The sequence below is a fragment of the Mustelus asterias genome, chromosome 14 (genome assembly GCF_964213995.1).
Source record: "Mustelus asterias chromosome 14, sMusAst1.hap1.1, whole genome shotgun sequence".
In the NCBI taxonomy this organism is placed as follows: domain Eukaryota; kingdom Metazoa; phylum Chordata; class Chondrichthyes; order Carcharhiniformes; family Triakidae; genus Mustelus; species Mustelus asterias.
The window spans coordinates 65,954,344-65,975,642 of NC_135814.1; the positions used below are offsets into that span (position 1 = coordinate 65,954,344).

Consider the following 21,299-nt stretch of genomic DNA (forward strand, 5'->3'; position numbering starts at 1 on the left):
CTTAACTGCAAAATGGTTTCATCAGTATCTTTATAGCCATCATTCACTATATGTACAGACCACAAGCCACTGATGAATCTTTTGATTGAATCCAAGTGCATTCTCCCATGGCCCCGGCAAGAATACAGCGCTGGGCTCTCACATTGTCAACTTACCCGTATACAGGGTGGGAAAGGATAATGCAATCACAGATGCACTGAGTCATCTCCTGTTACCAGACATGCCCACCAAAACATTATTTCCTCCGGAATTTTCTTCCTTGAGAGAATTCCAAATTCTCCTGTGAATTCAATGCAGATCAAACAGTGGACAGTTTGGGACCCTGTCCTGTCCCAAGAGAAAATATCCTAATGCAGGGTTGACCTATTATAGGGCATGATGAACTGAGACCATACGTAAGATGCAAAGATGAACTAAGTGTGCAGGATGGTTGCATTCTTTGGTAGTCCAGAGTGGTCGTCCCAACCGCTGGTCATTCACAGATCTTGGATGAAGTCAATGAGGCTCACTCAGGTGCCTCCCAAATGAAACGTTTAGCTAAGTCATATATCTGGTGGCCCAACATGGATCAGGACTTGAAGAACAAGGTGAAATCCTGTGTCAGATCAACCAAAACATGTCTACACCAGCACCACTACATCCATAGGAGTGGCCTGACCGTCCCTGGTCCAGGTTTCTTGGGGACTTTGCAGGGCCCTTCATGGATTATATTTTCTTATCATTGTGGACATACATTCTTAAGTGACTGGAAGTACACATCACAGCTCCTATTACAATAGAGAAGCTGCACTAAGTTTTTGAAACTCATAGCTTACTAGCGTCTCTTGTCTCTGATAATGGCACAATGTTTGCGAGTGACATGTTCCAGGGGTTCATGCAGAGAAATGGAATATGCCATGTGTGCACTGCTCCTTTTCATCCGGCCTTAAACAGTTTAGCAGAGTGAGCTGTGCAGATACTAAGAGAAGGACTGAAAATGTTGACAGGCAGAAACCCCGAAACCAAACTCTCTCGGCTTTTGTTTCAGTACCACATCACACCACAAACAACAGGACTCTCAGACAGCTGAAATGCTGATGGCCAGGAAGCCAAAATCTCACCTGGATCTCCTGCATCCAGATGTCAAAGCAAGAGTGGGAAGGAGACAGAAAAAGCAGAGGGAGAGACATGACCACCGTGCTAGGGAGAGACATTTTTGAAGTTTTGAAATGTTGGTTGTTTCCACAGGCTTTCAGTAGCATGGGTGTTGTTACCTAGTGTTCCTTTCCTTAAGGGGGGAGAAATGTTAAAGAGTGTACTCAAAGCAATTTCTTATTGAATATGTATGATGATGTCATCAGTAAGTGTGAGTATGTACAGATGATGTTATTGGTGGTGTGGGCTTGGGCGGGTTGTTGTTGCCGTGAAGGACCTGTCCTTCACTGCCACCAGGTTATGTGTCCATGATGTATCGTGTTATTTTATATTTCCGCAATAAAGGCGATCATTTAAACGTGTGCCTCCTCTTTGTCAAGTGACCACAGTTACGTTTGAGGATTTAAAAGGTCTTGTCCTTCGAACAGTTGAAAGTATTAACGAGACACTTAGAATTAGAATTTCGGCCAAAAGCCAACAAACCCAAAATATTAAAAGGGGTGACCAATCGTCGACAGCTGGGAATTGAGGACGATGAAATGGATAGTATAACGGCAGAGAGATTAAAATTGGAGCAGCAGAAAATAGAATTGCAGGACAAAGAGAAGGAAAGGGAGCTTCAACTAAAACTGTTCAAGCTGAGAGGCAGGAACACTGCTGCGTCTCTTTAAGATACCACTGGATTGGACTTGAGGGTTGAGGCATCCCAGTTGGCTCACTTAATCCCTAAGCTTGATGAAGCAGAGGTGGAAGCTGCTTTTATCACTTTCAAATGGTTACCACAATAGTTAAAGTAGCCAGCCCAACAGTGGTCCCTGTTACTGCAGAGTAAGCTTAGAGGGAAAGCTCACGAGGCATATTCCCTCTTGCCTGAGGAAGGTATCACTGACTATGAGGCGGTGAATGTGGTTATATTGCGTGCCTGCCAGTTAGTGCTGGAGGCGTACTGTCAGAAATTCCGTACCGTCAGAAACCAGCCTGACCAGAGGTATCTGGAATTTAAGAGGCTTAAGCAACTTGCTTTTGATCAGTGGGTGTAAGCACTTAAAATAGAAGCCACTTATTAAAATTTCCATGAAATAATTCTCCCTGAGAAGTTTAAGACCTCTATACTCCTTTCAATAAGAGCCCACCTAGAGGAGCATAGGGTCGGCACAGTGGTTAGCCTGAGTATGATGCTCCTTTGGAGCATCTTGATCAGTGCCGACTTGATGGGCCAAAAAGTCTCCTGCACTGCAGGGACTCTATTCTATGGTTCCAGAGGCCAGGCAGGCAGCCATACTGACCGACAATTGTGAGCCGATCCTCTTTCCATAGGTGACCCTCCCCAAGTCAACCCCAACCGACAGAGAGGGAAAGAAGTGGGAAAAGTGATGGGAAACTAAGTAAATGGAACCTTGTTAGAGTAAATCTTTGTATTACCATCGGTAGGTGGGTTGAATAAAGACTGAGCCAGTCACCCTTGCTGACATATGAGGAGAGATTGAGTCGGTTAGGATTATAATCACTAGAATTTAGAAGAATGAGGGTGGGGGGAATCTCATAGAAATCTATAAAATTATACCAGGACTAGACAGAGTAAATGCAGGAAGGATATTCCTGATGGCAGGGGAGTCCAGAACTAGGGGTCACAGTCTGAGAATACAGTCTGAGAATTTAGGACTGAGATGAGAAATTTCTTCACCCAGAGAGTGGTCAGCCTGTGGAATTTGCTACTACAGAGAGCAGTTGAGGCCAAAACATTATATATTTTCAGGAAGGAATTTTAGATATAGCTTTTGGGGCTAAAGGGATCAAAGGGTATGAGGGGAGGGAAAGTGGGAACACGTTACTGAATTGGATGATCAGCCATGATCATAATGAATGGCTGAGCAGATTCAAAGGGCTAAATGGCCTACTCTTGCTCCTAATTTCTGTGTTTCTTCCTTCAAATCTGCCATTGGCTTTAAATAGGACGTGTGACAGATTGTTTTATGCAGCACATGTCCTGTTTATACAGAAGCATTGACAGTTTTAGGCTCTCATAAACTTCTATGTAAGAGTTGTCTCTATTCTAAATGTCATCTGTAAATCATCCTGTAGCAGATGAGACAGCTGTGTAACAGTTTATCTTGGAAAGTAGGAGCAACAAAAATGTGTTTCCTGGAAAGTGTACATACATGTGCAGGTGTTTATACTAATGGGATCCATGCTTGTGATGAATATAGATCGAGCAACTCAGTTGTTTCCTTACCTCATAACTCCTGGAAATGGCCAAGTTCAAGCAGATTGTTAATTTGCATTACTTGAATCCCAGTCTTCAGCTTTTGTCTTTGTTCACTGACTATAGTCTGACACCTGAAATGTTGGTTTAGGATTTGCCGCAACATTGATATTTGCGATGAATGCCAAAAAGTAGACCGTTATGGTGCCAGTGGTCAATTGTGCAAAGATTTGCTGACAAACCTCTTTGGATATGCTGCACCGAGTGGGGGAAGGGGTGGTGTAGTGGTATTGTTACTGGACTAGTAATCCAGGGAGCTGGGTTCAAATCCCACCATGGTTGATGGTGAAATTTGAATTTAATAATGTCTAGCGATGACAACCATTGCTGATCATCATAAAAACTCCTTTTGGGAAGGAAATCTGCTGTCCTTACCTGGTCTGCCTACCTGCGACTCCAGATCCACAGCAATATGGTCCAAGATCTGAGACAAATCGGGATGGAACAATAAATGCGAGTTGTTTATGCCTGCTTTTGTAAATAGTCATTTAGGGAAATGGGTTTTTAGGAACATTCAAGAAGATTTTCCTCTAGCCATCCACCCAAACACAAATAAATTAAAAAGTATTCAGTGCCATCTTCATAGCTTTAAAAAAAACCTTACAGGATTACTGCTCGCAAATGGCCTGTTTCTGTGTTGAATTATTCTAAATTGAATAGTTTAATTTGTGGGTTCAGCAGGTAAATAGGCAAAAGGGACTAAATTAAATGTGAAATTATTATATTTTAATAACAGAGTGAAAACTCTAAATAGATATCAAATTTCTGACAGGGCCAAACTAGAGATACTAGAACTTCAGGCAAGACAATTAAAGCAATTAAACTCAAATATCCTGAAGCTGCTTTTCCAGTGTTAGCTTTACGATAATGACATTTCACTGTAGTCCTCAACATTGACACAGCAACTTCACAACATATGCTCTATTTACAGTAGATGTAAACTGAACTTGCTACAGAGTTGAGTCTTGTTCATTTCCAGTATAAGTATCCATTTAACAATGTAATAACTGAGAATTAATCCCCCTGGCATTGAGAGTTAAATATTACAATTGTGGAGTCTCACTTCCTCAGATTTTGAACATTGCTGGAGATTCTAAAAGTGTAAGCAAAATTAAGATATTTACTTCTCTTGTCTCTTTTATCCCTTTCTCGACTCTTTTATCCCTATCTTTGATTCAATCTTTCTTTCCCTCTCTTTTCTCTGTGTTTTTGATTTTATATTAAATTCACTCACTCAGGTTTAAACTTCCTTCTCAGTCCTTGGCACTTTTCATTTCACAGTCCTTCAATCTGACTGATTAAGGAGACACAGCGGCTGACCCCATTCGCTCTGATCCCAGGTATCTTGCTTCCCTCACAGCAATGTTATCAGCTTGCACTTTTAGCAATTCTTCATGCAAAAAATTAAATTAACCGACACATACAGGGTTAATTCTAACTGATGGCGGATGTTGATAGCAGCCCTGCTGCAGCATATTTGACCTCGTTTTTTTAAAAAGGAGACAATGGAATAAATGTGAGGTTAACTGTTATTCTCAAACATGAAAATGCTTCACAAACTATGAAATAAATGTTCACATCATAAACTAGGTTAGCAGGTAGTCATTGGAAGTTTCATAACTTATGCTGATTTGGATGCCATTTAACCCATTTGCTTAACAAAGGAAATGCTCAACCGGTTATCATAAAATGAAGCTCATCCTTAACTGTACAGTAAATACTGTAAATACCACTTAGCTAACTGGTCCTGAGTCTGGTACTGTTGCATCATTAGGTAATGGTCTAACCGTTATTGATGGACATGGTAGACAATAGAACCATTATTAAATGTTTCAGCAAGGGTCTCAGCACCATAAAAGTGGCATATGCGACAGATAATGGCAAAGGTTTCCAGCAAATTTCAGCTCACTATAACTTCTCTTCTCTCCACAGATTCTGACCGCCCTGTCTCGTATTTCCTATCTCTGCATGTGCCACCTTCCTGCTAAGGAAAGGGCAAAGCATTTCTGCTGTGGAACATACCTCTTCAGCTATCCACCTTTCCTGTTACTCCAATGTTGAAATTTCTGTGCCCATATCCAGCACTTTTGTAAGAAATGAAAAGGAGATCAATTGGTAAAATCGGAAAATACTGGGAACACTCAGCATGTCAGGCAAGTTCAGGAGTTGGAAAGATCATAAGAAATAGGTGCAGCAGTACAAAAAACTGGAAAAAGTTAAAGACAAAAGGTGGCAGAAAAATCTGACCAACTGTTTTCAACAATTGTGAAAGCAGTTGGGTATGTTTATAACTCGCTTCCTTCCCCAAAGTTGTCACCACACAGGAAATAGCACAAAAGTGAAACTTAAACAAGGGACACCAGTACATTCCTCCTCTCTCGCCTTTTTTTGTTTTATTTGGTTCCTTATCTATACAATAGTGGATTTATTGCTGTGGCAATCCTTGAGTAAAAGGTAAGGTGAACAGATATGACATTGTGCTGCAGTTAAATTGTAGATGGTAATTGTATGCTTTGAAGCCTGAGTGCTGAGATTCTGGGAAAGGGGAACATTGTGGATTTGTAAGGGCAGCTGGCCAGCTGCCTTTTTGAATTGCCGCAGTGCTGCAATATACCACAGTGCTGTTGACTGAGGGAATTCCAGGTTTTTCATGCAATACCAATGAAGGAATGGTGATTATAGTTCCAGGACAGTGTGTGGCTTGGATGTGAGCATTCAGATGGTGCTGTTCCTATGGATCTGCTGCCCTTGTACTTCCAGATCATAGGGATTGTAAGTTTGAAAGGTGCTATCAAAGGAGCCTTGCCAAGTGTAGCTTCCAGATGCTTGTAGACTGCTGCCACTGTGCGGAAGCAGTGAATGTTTAAGATGGGATGCTGGTCAATCAGCCTGCTCTGTTCGGGATGGTGTCAAGCTTCTTGTGTTGTTTGAGTTTCATTCATTCAGGAAAGTGGAAAGAATTCTATCATTCTTGACTTGTGCCTCGTAGATGGTAGATAAGCTATTGGGAATCAAGGCTTGAGTTACTCACCATGTAACTCAGACCTCCTCTTGTAGCCGCTGTATTTATATGGCTGACCCAGTTAAATGTCTGGTCAATTCTGGTGGATTCAGCAACAGTTATGTTGTTTAACATCAAAGGAAGATAGTAGAAACATAGAAATCTTACAGTGCAGAAGGAGGCCATTTGGCCCATCGAGTCTGCACTAACAACAATCCCACCCAAGCCCGAAACCCCACATATTTACCCTGCATATCCCTCTAACATCCATATCCCGGGGCACTAAGGGGCAATTTAACATAGCCAATCAACCTAACCTGCACATCTTTGGACTGTGGGAGGAAACCAGAGCACCCGGAGGAAACCCACGCAGACACTGGGAGAGCGTGCAAACTCCGCAAGACAGTGACCCAAGCTGAGAATTGAACCTGGATCCTGGAGCTTTGAGGCAGCAGTGCTGCCCTTAAAGAGAAGATAGGAATGACTTGGCACTCATCCTGTGCATGTGTTACTTGCATTCCTAAGCGCAACTCTGAATATAGTCCAGGTTTTGCTCCATGCAGGTATGGATTCAGTATCAGAGGAGTCATGAATAATACTGAGCTTGATGGTGATAGTAGAGTGAGTGACATTCCAGACTATGAGATATCTAAGGAGAGGCAGTAATGTAGTGGTAATGTCACTGGGCTAATAATTCAAAGGCCTAGGTCTGGGGACATGGGTTCAAATCCCACCATGGAGCTGGTGGAATTTAAATTCAGTTAATGAACCTGGAAATCTGTTACTATCTGTTTCTGACCCACAGAAATAAACTATGAAATAGCCTAGCAAGCCACTCAGCAGTAATAAACTGCTACAAAGCCTACAAAAACAAATGCAGAAAAAGACTGAAACTGGATGGATCACCTGGCATGGGCTGAGGCACCAGAAGCAGACCAGTTCTGTTAACCCTACAAAGTCCAACTTTGAGGACATGTGCCAGAATTGGGAAACAGGTCAAGCCTGACACAGTTGTCCTCACCGAATCGCCTTACAGACAATAGGTGGGATTTTCTCTTCCACCAACTATATGCAGGGGTGGGCTGGAAAAGCAGCTTTTTTCCCCACGGACCACAATGGTGTGTTTTCACACCCACCCCCAGCATCTTGCCTCATTAAATATGCATCAACTAGGAACCTACCATTTTGCCAGCGGACAACCTTGATTTGCTCGCTTTGCTATAACTTCAGTGGATCTTTGCTCTGAACAGCAGACTTAAACCACACCCGCACACAGGTCTTTCAATGTCTACAGCCCAGGACTGCTCCAGGAGAGACAGGTGGTTCCCAAAAGCAGGAAGAATTCAGCCCCTAAGTTTAGTGATGCCAGGGTCACCTTCTAGATGCTGTTGTGGCCAGCCTCAGGATGGCTGGAGGAGATTCAACAAGGTCATCAACGCAGCAAGTGAACCTTCACATCCCTCTCAGCTCACACTCTCACAAGCACCTCATACATTCGCAGGATGATAGTCCACAGGGATCTCTCACACTACGAGCACAAGGGACATCACCACTCACCCTTCCATGCACACCTTGACATCTCTATCTGGGCTTACAACCTGTGCAGTTCACACCGTCACCCCATACAAGGTTCCACTCGGCACCCACACAAGGCCGGCATTCTCATCATCTGCCTAGGTATGCTTCCTGCTCACACTCTCTCCACCTGCCTTCATGTAGTCCAAGCTCACCCACAACAAGAGGGAGAGGACCCAGACCAGTGGCAGGATGCCAGAGATCAGGGTCTTCACCCAATATGAGGAGTGTGCAGTACACCTTGCCGGAGAGGATTGTGCCTGATGTAGACGTTGGCACAGACACAATAAGGTCCCTGCACCAGCTGATCCTTCAGACAGCATGATTGTGATTGCAATGTTACGTCTGTTGCCACGCCCTAATTATTTTACTTTCTTTAATAGGCACCAGAGCCAAGGGCCCCAAAGACACTGGGAGCCCGCCCTGAAGACACTTCAGATGAGGATTTTGAGAACCCACTTGGGGAAGCCATGTCACAGCACTCACCCATCCTTCACCAGCACAGACACATATTTCGATGAGGCCTTGACTTAGAGCAGGTTGGGGGTCACAATCTGGTAAGCACAAATTCTAGGCAGAGGCAGGAACATCCAACGTGACAGGCACACAGAGAATTGCTGGAGGCCACAGTTCTGCCGAGTCTGAGTCAGATGTTGAGCCTCTGGACTTGGTCTTAATGTATTGGAGCTGCAGCGATATGCAATGGAATATCAGGCAGGGTTATCGGAGGCATCCCACAGAGTGCAACGTACAATGGAGGAGTCCCTCCGCTTTCAGTCTGAGGTCATTGTGCCAGCACGGCAGGGCACGGAGGTCAACACTGGTCGGTTAGCTGCTGATATGGAGACTTTCATCCAGGACTTCTATCCTGCACTGTGCCAGGAGCATGGCTTCTTTGCTGTAGGCTTTGGTGGAATCTATCAGTGACTTTCAGAGAGGGGTCCAGGACACCTTGATCTCACTCCAGATGCTCCTTCTCCTCAGGGAGTCAGCTAGGAATGGTGACCAGCAGCTAGACATACCGGAACCACCTGCCCAGGTGACTCCAGGAGTATCCAGCTGATCCCAACCCCCTCTGCCTGTGACCACATCACTTTCAGCTCTACAGACCAGAAGAGTGCGGTTCTCTGTAATCCTTGATCCCATTGTTATAGTGGTTGATATCCCTGCGCTACCCCCTGAGTCAATTGGGGTGGATGTTCCTATGTTGACTTTACCCATTCGCAAATTGAGGCCTGCTATACTGTGAAATATAGGGACCGCCACTGCCCGTATGTGACCATCAGGTTACCTCCCTTACTACCTGTTCCGAATCTAGAGGCTGCAAATACCTCCCCAACAGTGATGAGCATTATGCCAGAAATCCCCCAGACCACCAGGTGTGAAGTGCTGACCATGCCCTTTGTACAATATACTGGGCAATATTGACAGTGGATTGCTCCTCCTCCCTGTAGTGGGATGAGAACAGTCTTTTCAAGCTCAAATTACTACTTACGCACTTCTTTATTCGGTGGTCTTGCCATTCTACTTGAGGCTCCTTTGGGACCGCTGCCCTTGACTCTCTTTACTGTCCGGCCATGAAATTTCTTTACCGCCAGTCACGTGTCTGCGTTCAAACATTCCCGAGCTCTTGTCCCTACACCACCCCCACAGTCAAGCCTTTGCCCTCCAGCCCCTTTCCTTACCTCTGTCTTGTCTCCCTGAACGTAGTCAAATGTTTAACCAGCAGCTCATTCGAACCCACTCTGGCCTTACCACTGGCCTGGATGTGGAGCCTTGCCCGAGATAGCTCCCTGATATCGATGTGCTGATGCCTGGCATGGAGGCCCGTGAAACAGTGCAATGTAAGGTAGGTGAACTTACCTCAAAGTCACAAGCAAAGTAAAGTTCACCAGATACGTGTCACTTGTATCCGGTCATAATGCATGGCCTTTGGATTCAGCATTGGGGCGTGATTCTGGTGAGCATTCTTGATAATGAGCATTCATGATATTCTAATGTATTCAAATAGCCTTTCTGACAGGCTTGGCGGGAATGGTGACCCATTGAAGACTGGGCAGATTTCAATCTGTTTTCCCGCCAACAACAAACTGACTTCTTGGCTCCTGTAATATTTTCCCCTCCTGCCTGCTGCGAATAAGAGTGGAAATTCCCACAAGATAGGGCTGATCATCACCTTCTCAAAGAACCTCGGAGTGGGTAACCAGTGTCACTTACTTCCTCAGAATAAATAATTTAATAATAAAAAGGGAAGGGGACCTTTTGGCTAAGATCAAGTGTAGTTTTGTTGTCCTGCACTTGGTTGAAGTCATGAGGTTACACTGAAGCTTCATTTGAAGGAATTTTTTAAAGTGGCATCTCGGCCTTTTGGCTAAGATGCAAATGAGATCAAGCTTTGGAGGAGGTGCAATGCCTGCTCCAATCAGCTTGGATTATGTAGATCAAGCACAAGACAGAAAGTGGTGAGCCTGTCTTGTCAGCTTGGATCGGGAATGTCTCACTTGCTGAGACTTTGAATTGGACTTTGATTGGATTGAATTGGATATAAACAAAAAAAAGGGAAGGGTAATCAGTGCACCTATTTGTATGCCTATTTTGAACGAAGGCTTGATACATTTCTCTACATTCACCTCTCTGGATTCACTAGTATAACTCTAAGGCCAATCAAGAATATTCTCCTTCAACAGGGTAAACAGTGTTTGTTTGGTTCATTGAGAATAGCAGCAGAGTCAGACCAGAATTTTCCACTCAAATAATTTCTTTCAAATAATTTGAAAGTGCCATTGCAAAAGTATCAGTGTATTCTTCAGTTAATCACATTATCAAAAGCTTGGTTGATTCACTGTCAGCCTAGTTCACTTCATTGTAATGAAATATTGCACTGATAATTATATTTTAACAGGATAAGATGGATTCTCGCAATTCTTAAAGGTATTGTTGATATTTTTGCAAAAAAGATGTCAGTTAACCACAAAAGTATTCACATTTAGACCAATGGTGGTACTTCCATAAAGAGGTGTACTTCTCTTTGCAGCAGTCTGAAGAAATTCACATGTTGAGCTATGTAAGTTCCTTTGTTATAGTGCCTGTTTCACAAGTCTCATCAAAAATTGGAAATCCTTGTGCTGTCTGAAAAAGCTTTTTCTGCCTCATGAGTGCAAGAAATTCAGAGTGGGGGAAAGCCTTTTAGCAGGTGAATCTGCTGCTTTTGAAGTTCATTTTTGATTATCTAGGGCTTTCTCATGATTAAATATGTTAATCTTGTTTTAAGCATGGCATAATGCTAACCTGCAGGTCATGAATAAAAATCCATAGAGCAATTGGCCTGTGGCTGATGGGGAGATGGCCTGCAGCTGGCTTCAGGCTCCATAGGGAGCACCACTGACAGACGTTACTGAAGTCATGCTCTACAGTAACCCTGGCAACAGCGCACATGCACAGGAGGATATAACCTCTATAGCACCTCTACACATGCTCAAAATTGAAGATAATATTCGCACGTTAAAGCAGGAAACACAGCAGCATGATGGCATAGTGGTTAGCACTGATGCCTCACAGCACCCGGGACCTGGGTTTAGCCTTGGGTGACTGTCCGTGTGAAGTTTGCATGTTCTCCCCGTGCCTGTGTGAATCTCCTCCGAGTGCTCTCATTTCCTGCCGCAGTCTAAAGGTGGGCAGCACGGTGGCAGAATGGTAAACACTGTTGCCTCACAGCGCCAGGAACCCGGGTTCAACTCCTGACTTGTGTCACTGTCTGTGTGGAGGCTGTATGTTTTTCCTGTGTCTGCATGGGTTTCCTCCGGGTGCTCCGGTTTCCTCCCACAGTCCGAAAAACGTGCTGGTTAGGTGGATTGGCTATGCTAAATTCTCCCTCAGTGTACCTGAACAGGCACTGGAGTGTGGTGACTAGGGGATTTTCACAGTAACTTCATTGCAGTGTTAATGTAAGCCTACTTGAGACTAATAAACTTTTACTTTATGTGCAGGTTAGGTGGATTGGCCATGCTAAATTGCCGCTTAGTGTCCCAAGATGTGTAGGTTGGAGTAACTACGTGGGGTTACAGGGATAGGGCCTGGGTAAGATGTTCTGTTGGAGAGTTGGTGCACACTCAGTAGGCCAAATAGCTTTCTCCTGCACTGTGAAGATTCCATGATTCTGTGGTTCTATGAAAAACAGGTCATGCAGCATCTGTGAAATAAGAAACAGGGGTCTCCAGAATTGAAAAATAAAAATGAACAGCTTTTAATCAAGGAGGGAACCAAGGAAGTGGGTAACATAGTTAAAAGGAGAGGTCAATGATATGGGCAGGAGAGATGAAATGACAGAACAGGTGATGGTGCAAAAGGTCTTAAATCAGACAAACATAAAACAAAAAGGAGGGTGCGTGTTAAAAACAATCGTCAATGGGGATTCCACATTCAGCAGATAATATCTAAAGAAATCAGGGTTCTTGGATTTCTGAGGAGGAATCTTTGTTGTTGCAGAAAAGATATCAAAGTTATAGCTAACCAAGCATTTGTTTGTCCAATCCTGGAGTCTGCAAATTATGTGTGGGGATCCTTCTATCTGGAAGAGATATAAATAAGATTGAGGCTATCCAAAGACATGCTGCATGATATTGCACAAATCAATATGGGAAATATAATAGTGTCACATCTGTAATTAAAGATTTGGAATCACCACAGCAAAGGAGGGAGAGAAATAGACTGTTCCTCCTTAGAAATCCAAGAATCCCGTTTGCTTTGGGTATTATGTGCTGAATGTGACATCCCCATTGACGATTGTTTTTAAAATGCACCCACCATTTTGTTCTATTAAATGTGGAATAGACTGGTGTGAATTGTCTGAAACAAGTAGCTGGTTCCCTCCGTCAATGACAATACACAAGGTAGCCATCCACACAAACTACAAGGCTGTTGGGCGATATTCTCCGGCCTCCCAGCCACGTTTCTCACCAGTGGGAGGTGGTGCATTCTTTGCTAGTGGCGGGATTCTCTGGTCCCGCCACTCTCAATGGGAATTCCCATTGACTTCAATCCATGCTGGTGGGAAACCCACTGGTGGGGGTGCGCTGCCAGCGGGACCGAAAAATCCCACTGGCATGAATGGCCGGAGAATTCCAGCCCCTTTATTTCCAAGACAGCATAGCAACAATCTTTCTTCCCAAGGACAATCTCACAATGGAACAAGCTGTCAAAGCAAGTAGACACAGCCCCCATCACTTGAAATCTTCAAGACTCGCCTCCAGATAATTTCCATTTAAAACTTTTCCTTATCAGGAATACCATCTCAACAGTTCATCTCAGCCAGCATCACACATACCAATAATGGCAGAGTATGGATATTAGTCTGTGACAAAAACAGAAAATGCTGGAGAAACTCAGCAGGTCTGACAGAATCTGCGGAGAGAGAATAGATGTGGAGATGCCGGCGTTGGACTGGGGTAAGCACAGTAAGAAGTCTCACAACACCAGGTTAAAGTCCAACAGGAGCAATGCTCCTTCGTCAGATGGAGTGGTCTCTGTTCTCCAGACAGAGACCACTCCATCTGACGAAGGAGCATTGCTCTGAAAGCTTATGGTATTTGCTACCAAATAAACCTGTTGGACTTTAACCTGGTGTTGTGAGACTTCTTACTGAGAGAGAATAGAGCCAATGCTTCGAGTCAGGATGACCCTTCATTAGAGTGAAGGTGTTATCTAGAGTGAGTCTATCAATCTGTGATGTTGACACAACTAAAGTAGAAGCAGAAGGTATAAATAGTCACAGCAGAATAGGCGTATCTAACAATAAGAAGAAGATTTTTAAGACCCGCGACTGTGAATAAAGGAAGGTCGGTAGATTACAGGCTCTAGGCCACCCCGCCAGCTGTGTGTTGATAAGGGCTTCCCACCAAGAGCATCAGCCCACTGAGCCTTCATTGGCAGCGACCGTGGTCCAATCATCCTTGCAGCTCGCAACCAATTCTTGCTGCGCAAAAGAAAATTAGACCATGACTATGCAGCCTACTCCTTTCACGTGTCATACTTACAACTTTATACCTAAGACTTTACCTGACTCACTAAACCAGGTTGCAGAAACTGTTGTATTCGTGTAATATTTGAACACCTTTGTCGTTACTTTATAGCTTCCCTTATTCAAAGATCTGTTCTTCATTCAGCATTTTTAGAGAAGTATTTAATAAATGCATTGAGTGCTTTTGGGTCTGTTCTTTATATGTGTATCCCTATGACAGTTGAAGTCTGCATCCTTCCTTTGCTTTCAAAGTTTCCCTAAATGTACTGATGCATTTGTCCATCTCAAGCATTGCAAAAATATTGCAAATATCTAACACTCTATAATCGATGTTCTTGTTCCAGCTGTAGGCAAGCTACATGGAGGATATTCGAAGATCAAAACTTAATCTTACTAAATGGTTGATCAATGATCCAGATTTTATTCTGCAAGTGGTACAAGAAGACATTCTCATTACTCAGCAAGAATATCAAAAACTGAAGGCAGAGAATGATCCTGAAAAAAGAATCATAAATCTTCTTGATATTGTAATTGGAAAAGGCAATTCATTTTGTGAGCAATTCATACGTGTTCTGCAGAAAGATAAAGTTAAGGAGACCTATCCAAAGCTAATGGAATGGCTTTCAAATAGAGAGCAAGGTAAATTCTGCCATTTATTATTTAATATATGTTGATGTTTTCCATGTTAGACTTCAGCTGTAATGTGCTTTCATTTAAAACCAATGTAAGTACTGTTGTCATTCTTCAAATATTCCTACTATTGTTTGTTGTTCTCATTCATTTGATTTTGTTACACTAACATTTAAACAGACTGTTTAGCTTGGAGGATTAATAAATTATGAAAGGGTTAATTATTTAAGCAGCATAGCAATTCTCTACTGTGAGAGGTTGGACCCAGCAGAGCGTTCCTCTCAATTATCTGGATTATAGTAGGCCTGCTGGAATAGAAGATGTACTTCTTATGTTCATCAGTGGGATCTGGTAAATATACCCTGCCCCTGCGCTTGCCCCTTGATGGATTAATATTAATATAGTTTCATTTTAGGTTTCCTTTCCTGCTGATAAAGCCTATGATATTTCCTACTATTGTCCAAAGGTTACCTTTTGGCCTTTGCTGTGATTGGCTGATGACTAATTGCCATTGGTGGTGCGTTAATCCAGATAGGGTTTGTTACAGCATGGTCAAACTCTTGCAGGTTGGATGCATCTCCACTGTAAACCTAGCAGTTGCACAACATATAATGAAAATCATATTGCCTTGTGTATGATAAGAAATTGTACATTGAAGATTTCCATCGGTAAATACATATACATAGAAGATTAAAATAGGCTCGTAAAATGACAAGAATGTTCAACATGTGGAGATCATTGCTTTAAAAAAGAGTCGACTCATAACTGAAGCAAAAAAAATAGAATTTGGCTTGATTCAGTCAATCTCTTTCCTTCCTAAAAATAATTTGGATATAGTCAGCTTTTGCTTATCACTTCCCATTCGACTACCCAATGACATAAAGTCTACCTCGTGCTTATCCTCTTAGAGTTTTAAATTTGTTTAAACAAAAATAAAATGGACCCTCATGAACTCCAGTACCTTATTCCAGTTTTATGTTAGTTGGGAACATGTGCTATGGACAGAAAATAGTTTGAGCATAAGGAAGACATTCTACATTAATACCTTGCATTCTGATCTTATACTATGTATAGTAAAAGCAAAGCCTTATGTGCTTATGCTTCACTTATCAGAGGCTCTGCACATTTGATGATTCCTCTCCCACAAGGTAAGTCCCACATTGATCTCTGAAAGCTTAAATGATGTTCGCTGCGGAATTGCTGAATGAATTCCCACTACAGTAGTTCTCATGTTTTTATTCATACCATCACCTCAGCATTCAGGATGTGGCAGCTGAAACAAATAGTATATTCACACAGAGCTCTATAGTGTTAGAAAAAAATGATTAATACTTACATTTACCTACATCCCAACTTCAAGACACTCCTTTAAACACAAATTTTACACCCACAAAAAAATACAAGAGAATTCTTTAATTAAATCTGTCATTGGGCATTCCAACATGTAAAAGGATGTGAGTACATTGATATTATTGCTATTATTTCACCTTGCACATCAGTGCAGATACAAAACAGAAAGAATATGGTAATAGATATCTAAATGGAATAGCACCGTTGCACAGGACACAGTTTGTATTTGTAAAGTGCTTTTAACATAATATAACTTCCTGAGGTGCTTCACAGGAGAGTTATCAAACTAAATTTGACACTGAACCACATAAAGGCATGTGATTTAAAGCTTGGAAAAATTGTTTCAATGGAGTGTCTTAAAGGAAGAAAGAGAAGCAGAGAGACAAATGGGTTTTGGGAGGGAATTCCAGAGTTTAGGACCTTGACAACTGAAGGCCTGACTGCTAACGTTCAAGAGGTCAGAATTAGAGGAGCACAGATACCTCAGAGGATTTTGGGTTCCCTGTTTCCACTATTTAATTGGAGGAAATTTTGTCTTGTCCAGTATTGGATCTCAGACATACAGCCTGACAATTTACAGGCTGTGGAAGGTTTGAAAGAGATGGTATAAGGTAGAGCTGGATGTCATCATTGTACATGCACAAGCAGGTGTAGGGGTGGGCGTGGAATTTTCCTGGAAAGCCAAAGGTGTCTTTGGAGGCAGGCTTCCCAGAAATGTAGTAAAGAGGATATGTTGCCACCTCCTAATAGTCTAGCGGTGGCTTCTAGCTGATGACCAGAAACAGTGCGCAGTCAATTAAGGCTATTTTAGAACCGGCATTTTACTAGGGCAATGGCAGTTTGCTGAAAACACACTTGGACCTCATTGTGTTTGTCTCCTCAAAGTAGGTGAGAGCAGAGTGAGAGGTTGGAGTAGAATGAAATGAATATCTAAAGTAATTTTTAGGTTTCCGTTAGCACATCTGCAGTCAAATGCTTTCAAGTGGAATCTTTTCTCCATAGTTGGATCCACCTGATAGTTCCAGCCATTAGGATTTGCCTGCAGGTTCCTGCATTATTAACCATGCCTCCACATTGTGTTTCCATTCACCCGAGCAGCGCACACCATTCTAGGTGGGGCTGCTGCCCAACCATCCCTAAATGACTGCTTTGATTGGCCCTCCTGTGTCTGGTGCCCAACTGCTATCTCTAATTAAACAGCACTCCTGGAGATGGCGTTTTAGTTGGCTCTCTCTGGGAACATTGGCTTCAATGCCCCTCTGCCAGCTGTTCCAATGCAATTCACCTCAAGATTGGATTGGCATGCTTTCAGCAAAGTTCAGCCCAATATTTTCAAATGATAATTCAGACTGGCTGCATAAAATGACAGATAGGAGCAGGTAAAAGAAAGTTTAAATACTTAAATATGTTTGTAGTTTAACCATTGTATTACTCGTTAAAATAATTGCTCATTGGTTGCAATAAAAGTGCAGAATAACTAAAAATAAGTTCTGTTTGCAATTTTCCCAATCTTTTATTGAAGCTCCTTCAGGTACTAATTTCAGTGGACGACAAATTATTTCTGCTGATGTTCACGCGACTGGAGGCTCTTTTGTGGTCTGTCCCATAATCCAAACTGATCAAATCTCAGGTACCTCAAGTGTCAGCATACCTCTAAATGTCAACTCATCCAGGAATAACAAGAGTGTGGGAAACAATCTACCTTTAGGTAAATAATTAACAGGGAACTGTTGTCTGTCTTATAAATGATTACCTGTGGATCATTTACTTTTGCTGTGTTCTGTATTATGGCAGTACTTTGGTAAACACTTGCTTGTAACATATAGGCCGGAATTCTCCAGCCGTTCACACCGGTGGGATTCTCCGGTCCCGCTGGGATCGCACCACTGCCCACTGGTTTCCCGCTGGCGTAGGGTGAATTCAATGGGAATGAGAATCCCGCTGCTAGCAAACAGCGTGCCAACACCTGCCGGCAGGAAACACGTGGTTGGGAGGCCGGAGAATCTCGCCCATAGTTTTTTAATCATATAAGTGGCAAGATTTATCTATTCTGATTTTTTTTGATTACTTGTGATTGGGTTACCTTTCAAAATGGTTGGAAAGATGTTTATAGGTTCCATCGCATTCAAAGTAGTGCACATACCAGGAACCACCATGACAAATAAACCTGATTATAGCTCAGTTAATGTTCAGACAGAAGAAAAATAAATTACCACCACCCATGCAATGTGAAAATGCAATAAACCAGGCCTCTCCATAGCAACACCTGCATTTATTGTTGATGTTTATGACTCCTTAACTGGCACCGAATTGGCCATAATGTAACGTGATCAATTTAACTCGTGTAATCTAACATCTTCAACCACTCATTTATAGTTATAAAATATTGCGAGTGGGAAAGAAGGGCTGGATATATATTCCAAACCCTCTAGGATCCTGCTGCTATTCCATGGTAAAGCTTGATTGTTTTACAGTCTCCAGGAATTAAAGATTAATTTATGGATACTACCCTGAATCACCAAATGAGTGAAAAATTGAACGTGGAAAATTAAATGCAATTCCTATTGATGATTTTGTTTGCAGTTACTGAAACAGATGTGTTGTGTAATGGATATCTAAAATTTTAAGAGTTTAAAAAAAATAAATTAAAATGTAGCTCTGTAAAAAATATATTCAGAATAATGTTTGCTAATATCATTTCCCTTGATGCATTAGTAATAAATGGAGATGCTTTCAATTATTTTTTTATAAGATTAACATTTTTGAAATAATGGATAAATATAGAACTGAAATGTAAGGAAGCTTTCTAAATAAATAGTAGAAATTAAATGCTGAAATAGTTAAATATTTAGTCTGTATGATATTTTGTTTGCAGGTTCCACAAAGAAAATAAATGTCAAAGAGTTAGAGGACAAAGTGACAGGTAATTAATTTGACTGTTAATTAAAAGCAGATAGCATATGACAAATACAGAAGGACATAACATGAGGGTCGCTAATCCTACAGAACTGTCCTTAAGTCCTCAGCAGTCAAAGGTTAATCTCACAGACACTGCTGTGACCAAGCCAGGAGAAAAAAATAATATGGTGTTAAAATAAATGTGAGTGGTATTTTAATTTTCTTTGAACGCTTTTGATTCCCAGTGAGAGAAATACTGGCAATGGGAGCAAAAGGATCTTTGACCAGACAGGGTGGTTGGATGCAGGAGGTCATGTGATCAAACCTCCAGGAATACATCCAACCACTGAATATAAAAGATGTATGCCCACATTCTCTATAATGCAGTGCAACAGGTTGAACTGAAAGGATAGCAGATATCAGAAACTCTTTATTCTGAATATCAATACTGATTTATAACTCTATCGTGTAGTGTTTCAGATGATCCCATATTGTAACCTCTGCAGTCTATATTTTTCCATCCTATGTAATATCTACTGTAGCCATGATTAAAACATCCTGTAAGTTTTTAGCTGAGGTACTGGTCTAACTGAATAGAACGGGTAGAAGTTTGGGAATTTTTGGTTGACTGGGGGTTTAGGGGTGGTGTGGGGGAGGGAGTCCAGTGCAGGCTGGTGAGGTGACAGTAGGCCCCACTGGCTAATTTTCATGCACAATTACATTGGAGAATCCTGACTTTTATCTCCAGGAAAAAGTGGTCAAGGTTTCTTGCTGGGCAGTAAAACATATTCATTTAGATACTGTGGTTAGTATTTAAAACAGTAGTCTGACTGGGAATGCGGGTGAGAATGACATTCAACCTAAGTGAGCCAGTGATGATTCTTTGCATACTGAAGTTGAAAAATGCAAATTAAATTTTTGTAATTAAATTAAGATTTCAGATACTTCATTTCATCAACGTTCCCCAGAATGAGCTGCAGGAAATTAGTAATGTCCTGTGGTTACTATGCTCCTGTTTTGTATGTCGGTCGCATGGCCTTTCTCATCTTGAGTCACTCTAGTCCGACTCAAGTAGTTACTTCAAACTTCTTTATTAACACAAGATACGCTATAGGTTCGGTATGTCTCTCATGAGAACAGACAATTCCTGCTCCACAGAGTCTCAAGCACATGACTGCTGGTGTCACAGTTGCATCATCATACACATCACTAACTCATTTCCATAACTATTCTATTAACTCATTATCCTGCAGCTTCTTCTGACAATTATAAGATCATTGAACTAGAAGATAGTAAATGCATTTTCCAATGCGTTTCAAAGTAATAAGTGAAGTTTTTTTAATTCATTGATGAGATTCCACTGTCAAAAAATTGGAAAATGATGACACTTTAATTGGAAATTTTCCAAACATACAAAATAAGGTGCCATTGTTTTCCAATTTCTTGTCCAATAAAATTTTATACTTTTATTAAAAAAGTCTTACATTTAGGCATGGAATTAATTTCTACATTCTTTTGTTTGTCTCCATTTTCTACAACAACAGACAAGAAGTCATTTCTGAAGCAGAACTGGGCGAATCTTGTTCAGAAAGTAACAAACGTTGACGAACTTGCAGATCAAATGATGGGATACGGCCTCACTAATGAAATGTATTCCGAAATAATGACCCGCAAAACATCTCAAGAGAAAATGAGAAAACTTCTACAATATTCAACAACAACTGATGTAGCTTCAGGTCATCTGTTTATAGCACTGTGCATTTTGCATAATTATGTCATACAAGAGCTCACTCAATAAGATTAACATCTCCTATCTGAGGCTATTCTACTTTTATGCAGCTGAATGTTGTGGTTTATTTTTAACCATGTTCGAATCCCAACTTACAAAGAATGCTTTAATAAAATTCAGTTTTATAATCCCAAGAACGCCTATATTTTTGGGTAAATGTCAGAAGTAGAATTGGGGAGGTGAGTGGGGACATTTATGCTGGGTCACTAGCTATATTATATTCCATCTTGACTTCTGGTCACGTGATGTTGGAATTTTACTTACTCATGTCTCCAATTGTCACTTCCATACTTGTCGGGTTGGGGAGACATCCCCAACTCTCCCGCTGATGCCTTCAGTAGACCCCCAGAACACCCATCTATACCCCAACCTGACTACGCTCCATGATCACCTAATTCCCCTCGACCACCAATTACTGCCCCCCCCCGACCATCCCACTACTCCCCACTAGGACTTGACTGCCCTCCAACCACCACCAACCATCTAACTAACCCCACAACCAAATGACTACCCTCCAACCTGACTATTCTCTGACTAGCCCCCCAACCACCTAATTACTCCCCAGTCTGACTAAATCCCTCCAATTGTCCAACTACCCCAACCTGAATACCTACTCCAATCACTCAACTCCCACCTGACCCCT

The 21,299-nt window shown here is 41.9% G+C and overlaps 1 protein-coding gene across 1 annotated transcript; it reads left to right on the forward strand.

The window, feature by feature from the left end:
* The first annotated feature begins 5,727 nt into the window (after positions 1–5,727).
* On the forward strand, positions 5,728–20,788 carry LOC144504061 (uncharacterized). Its single transcript, XM_078229224.1, has 5 exons — positions 5,728–5,851; positions 14,334–14,628; positions 17,492–17,677; positions 18,845–18,892; positions 20,412–20,788. Exons 2-5 carry the CDS (start codon positions 14,349–14,351, stop codon positions 20,663–20,665), a joined length of 768 nt encoding a protein of 255 aa, XP_078085350.1. The 5' UTR covers positions 5,728–5,851; positions 14,334–14,348; the 3' UTR covers positions 20,666–20,788.
* The last annotated feature ends 511 nt before the right edge of the window (positions 20,789–21,299 follow it).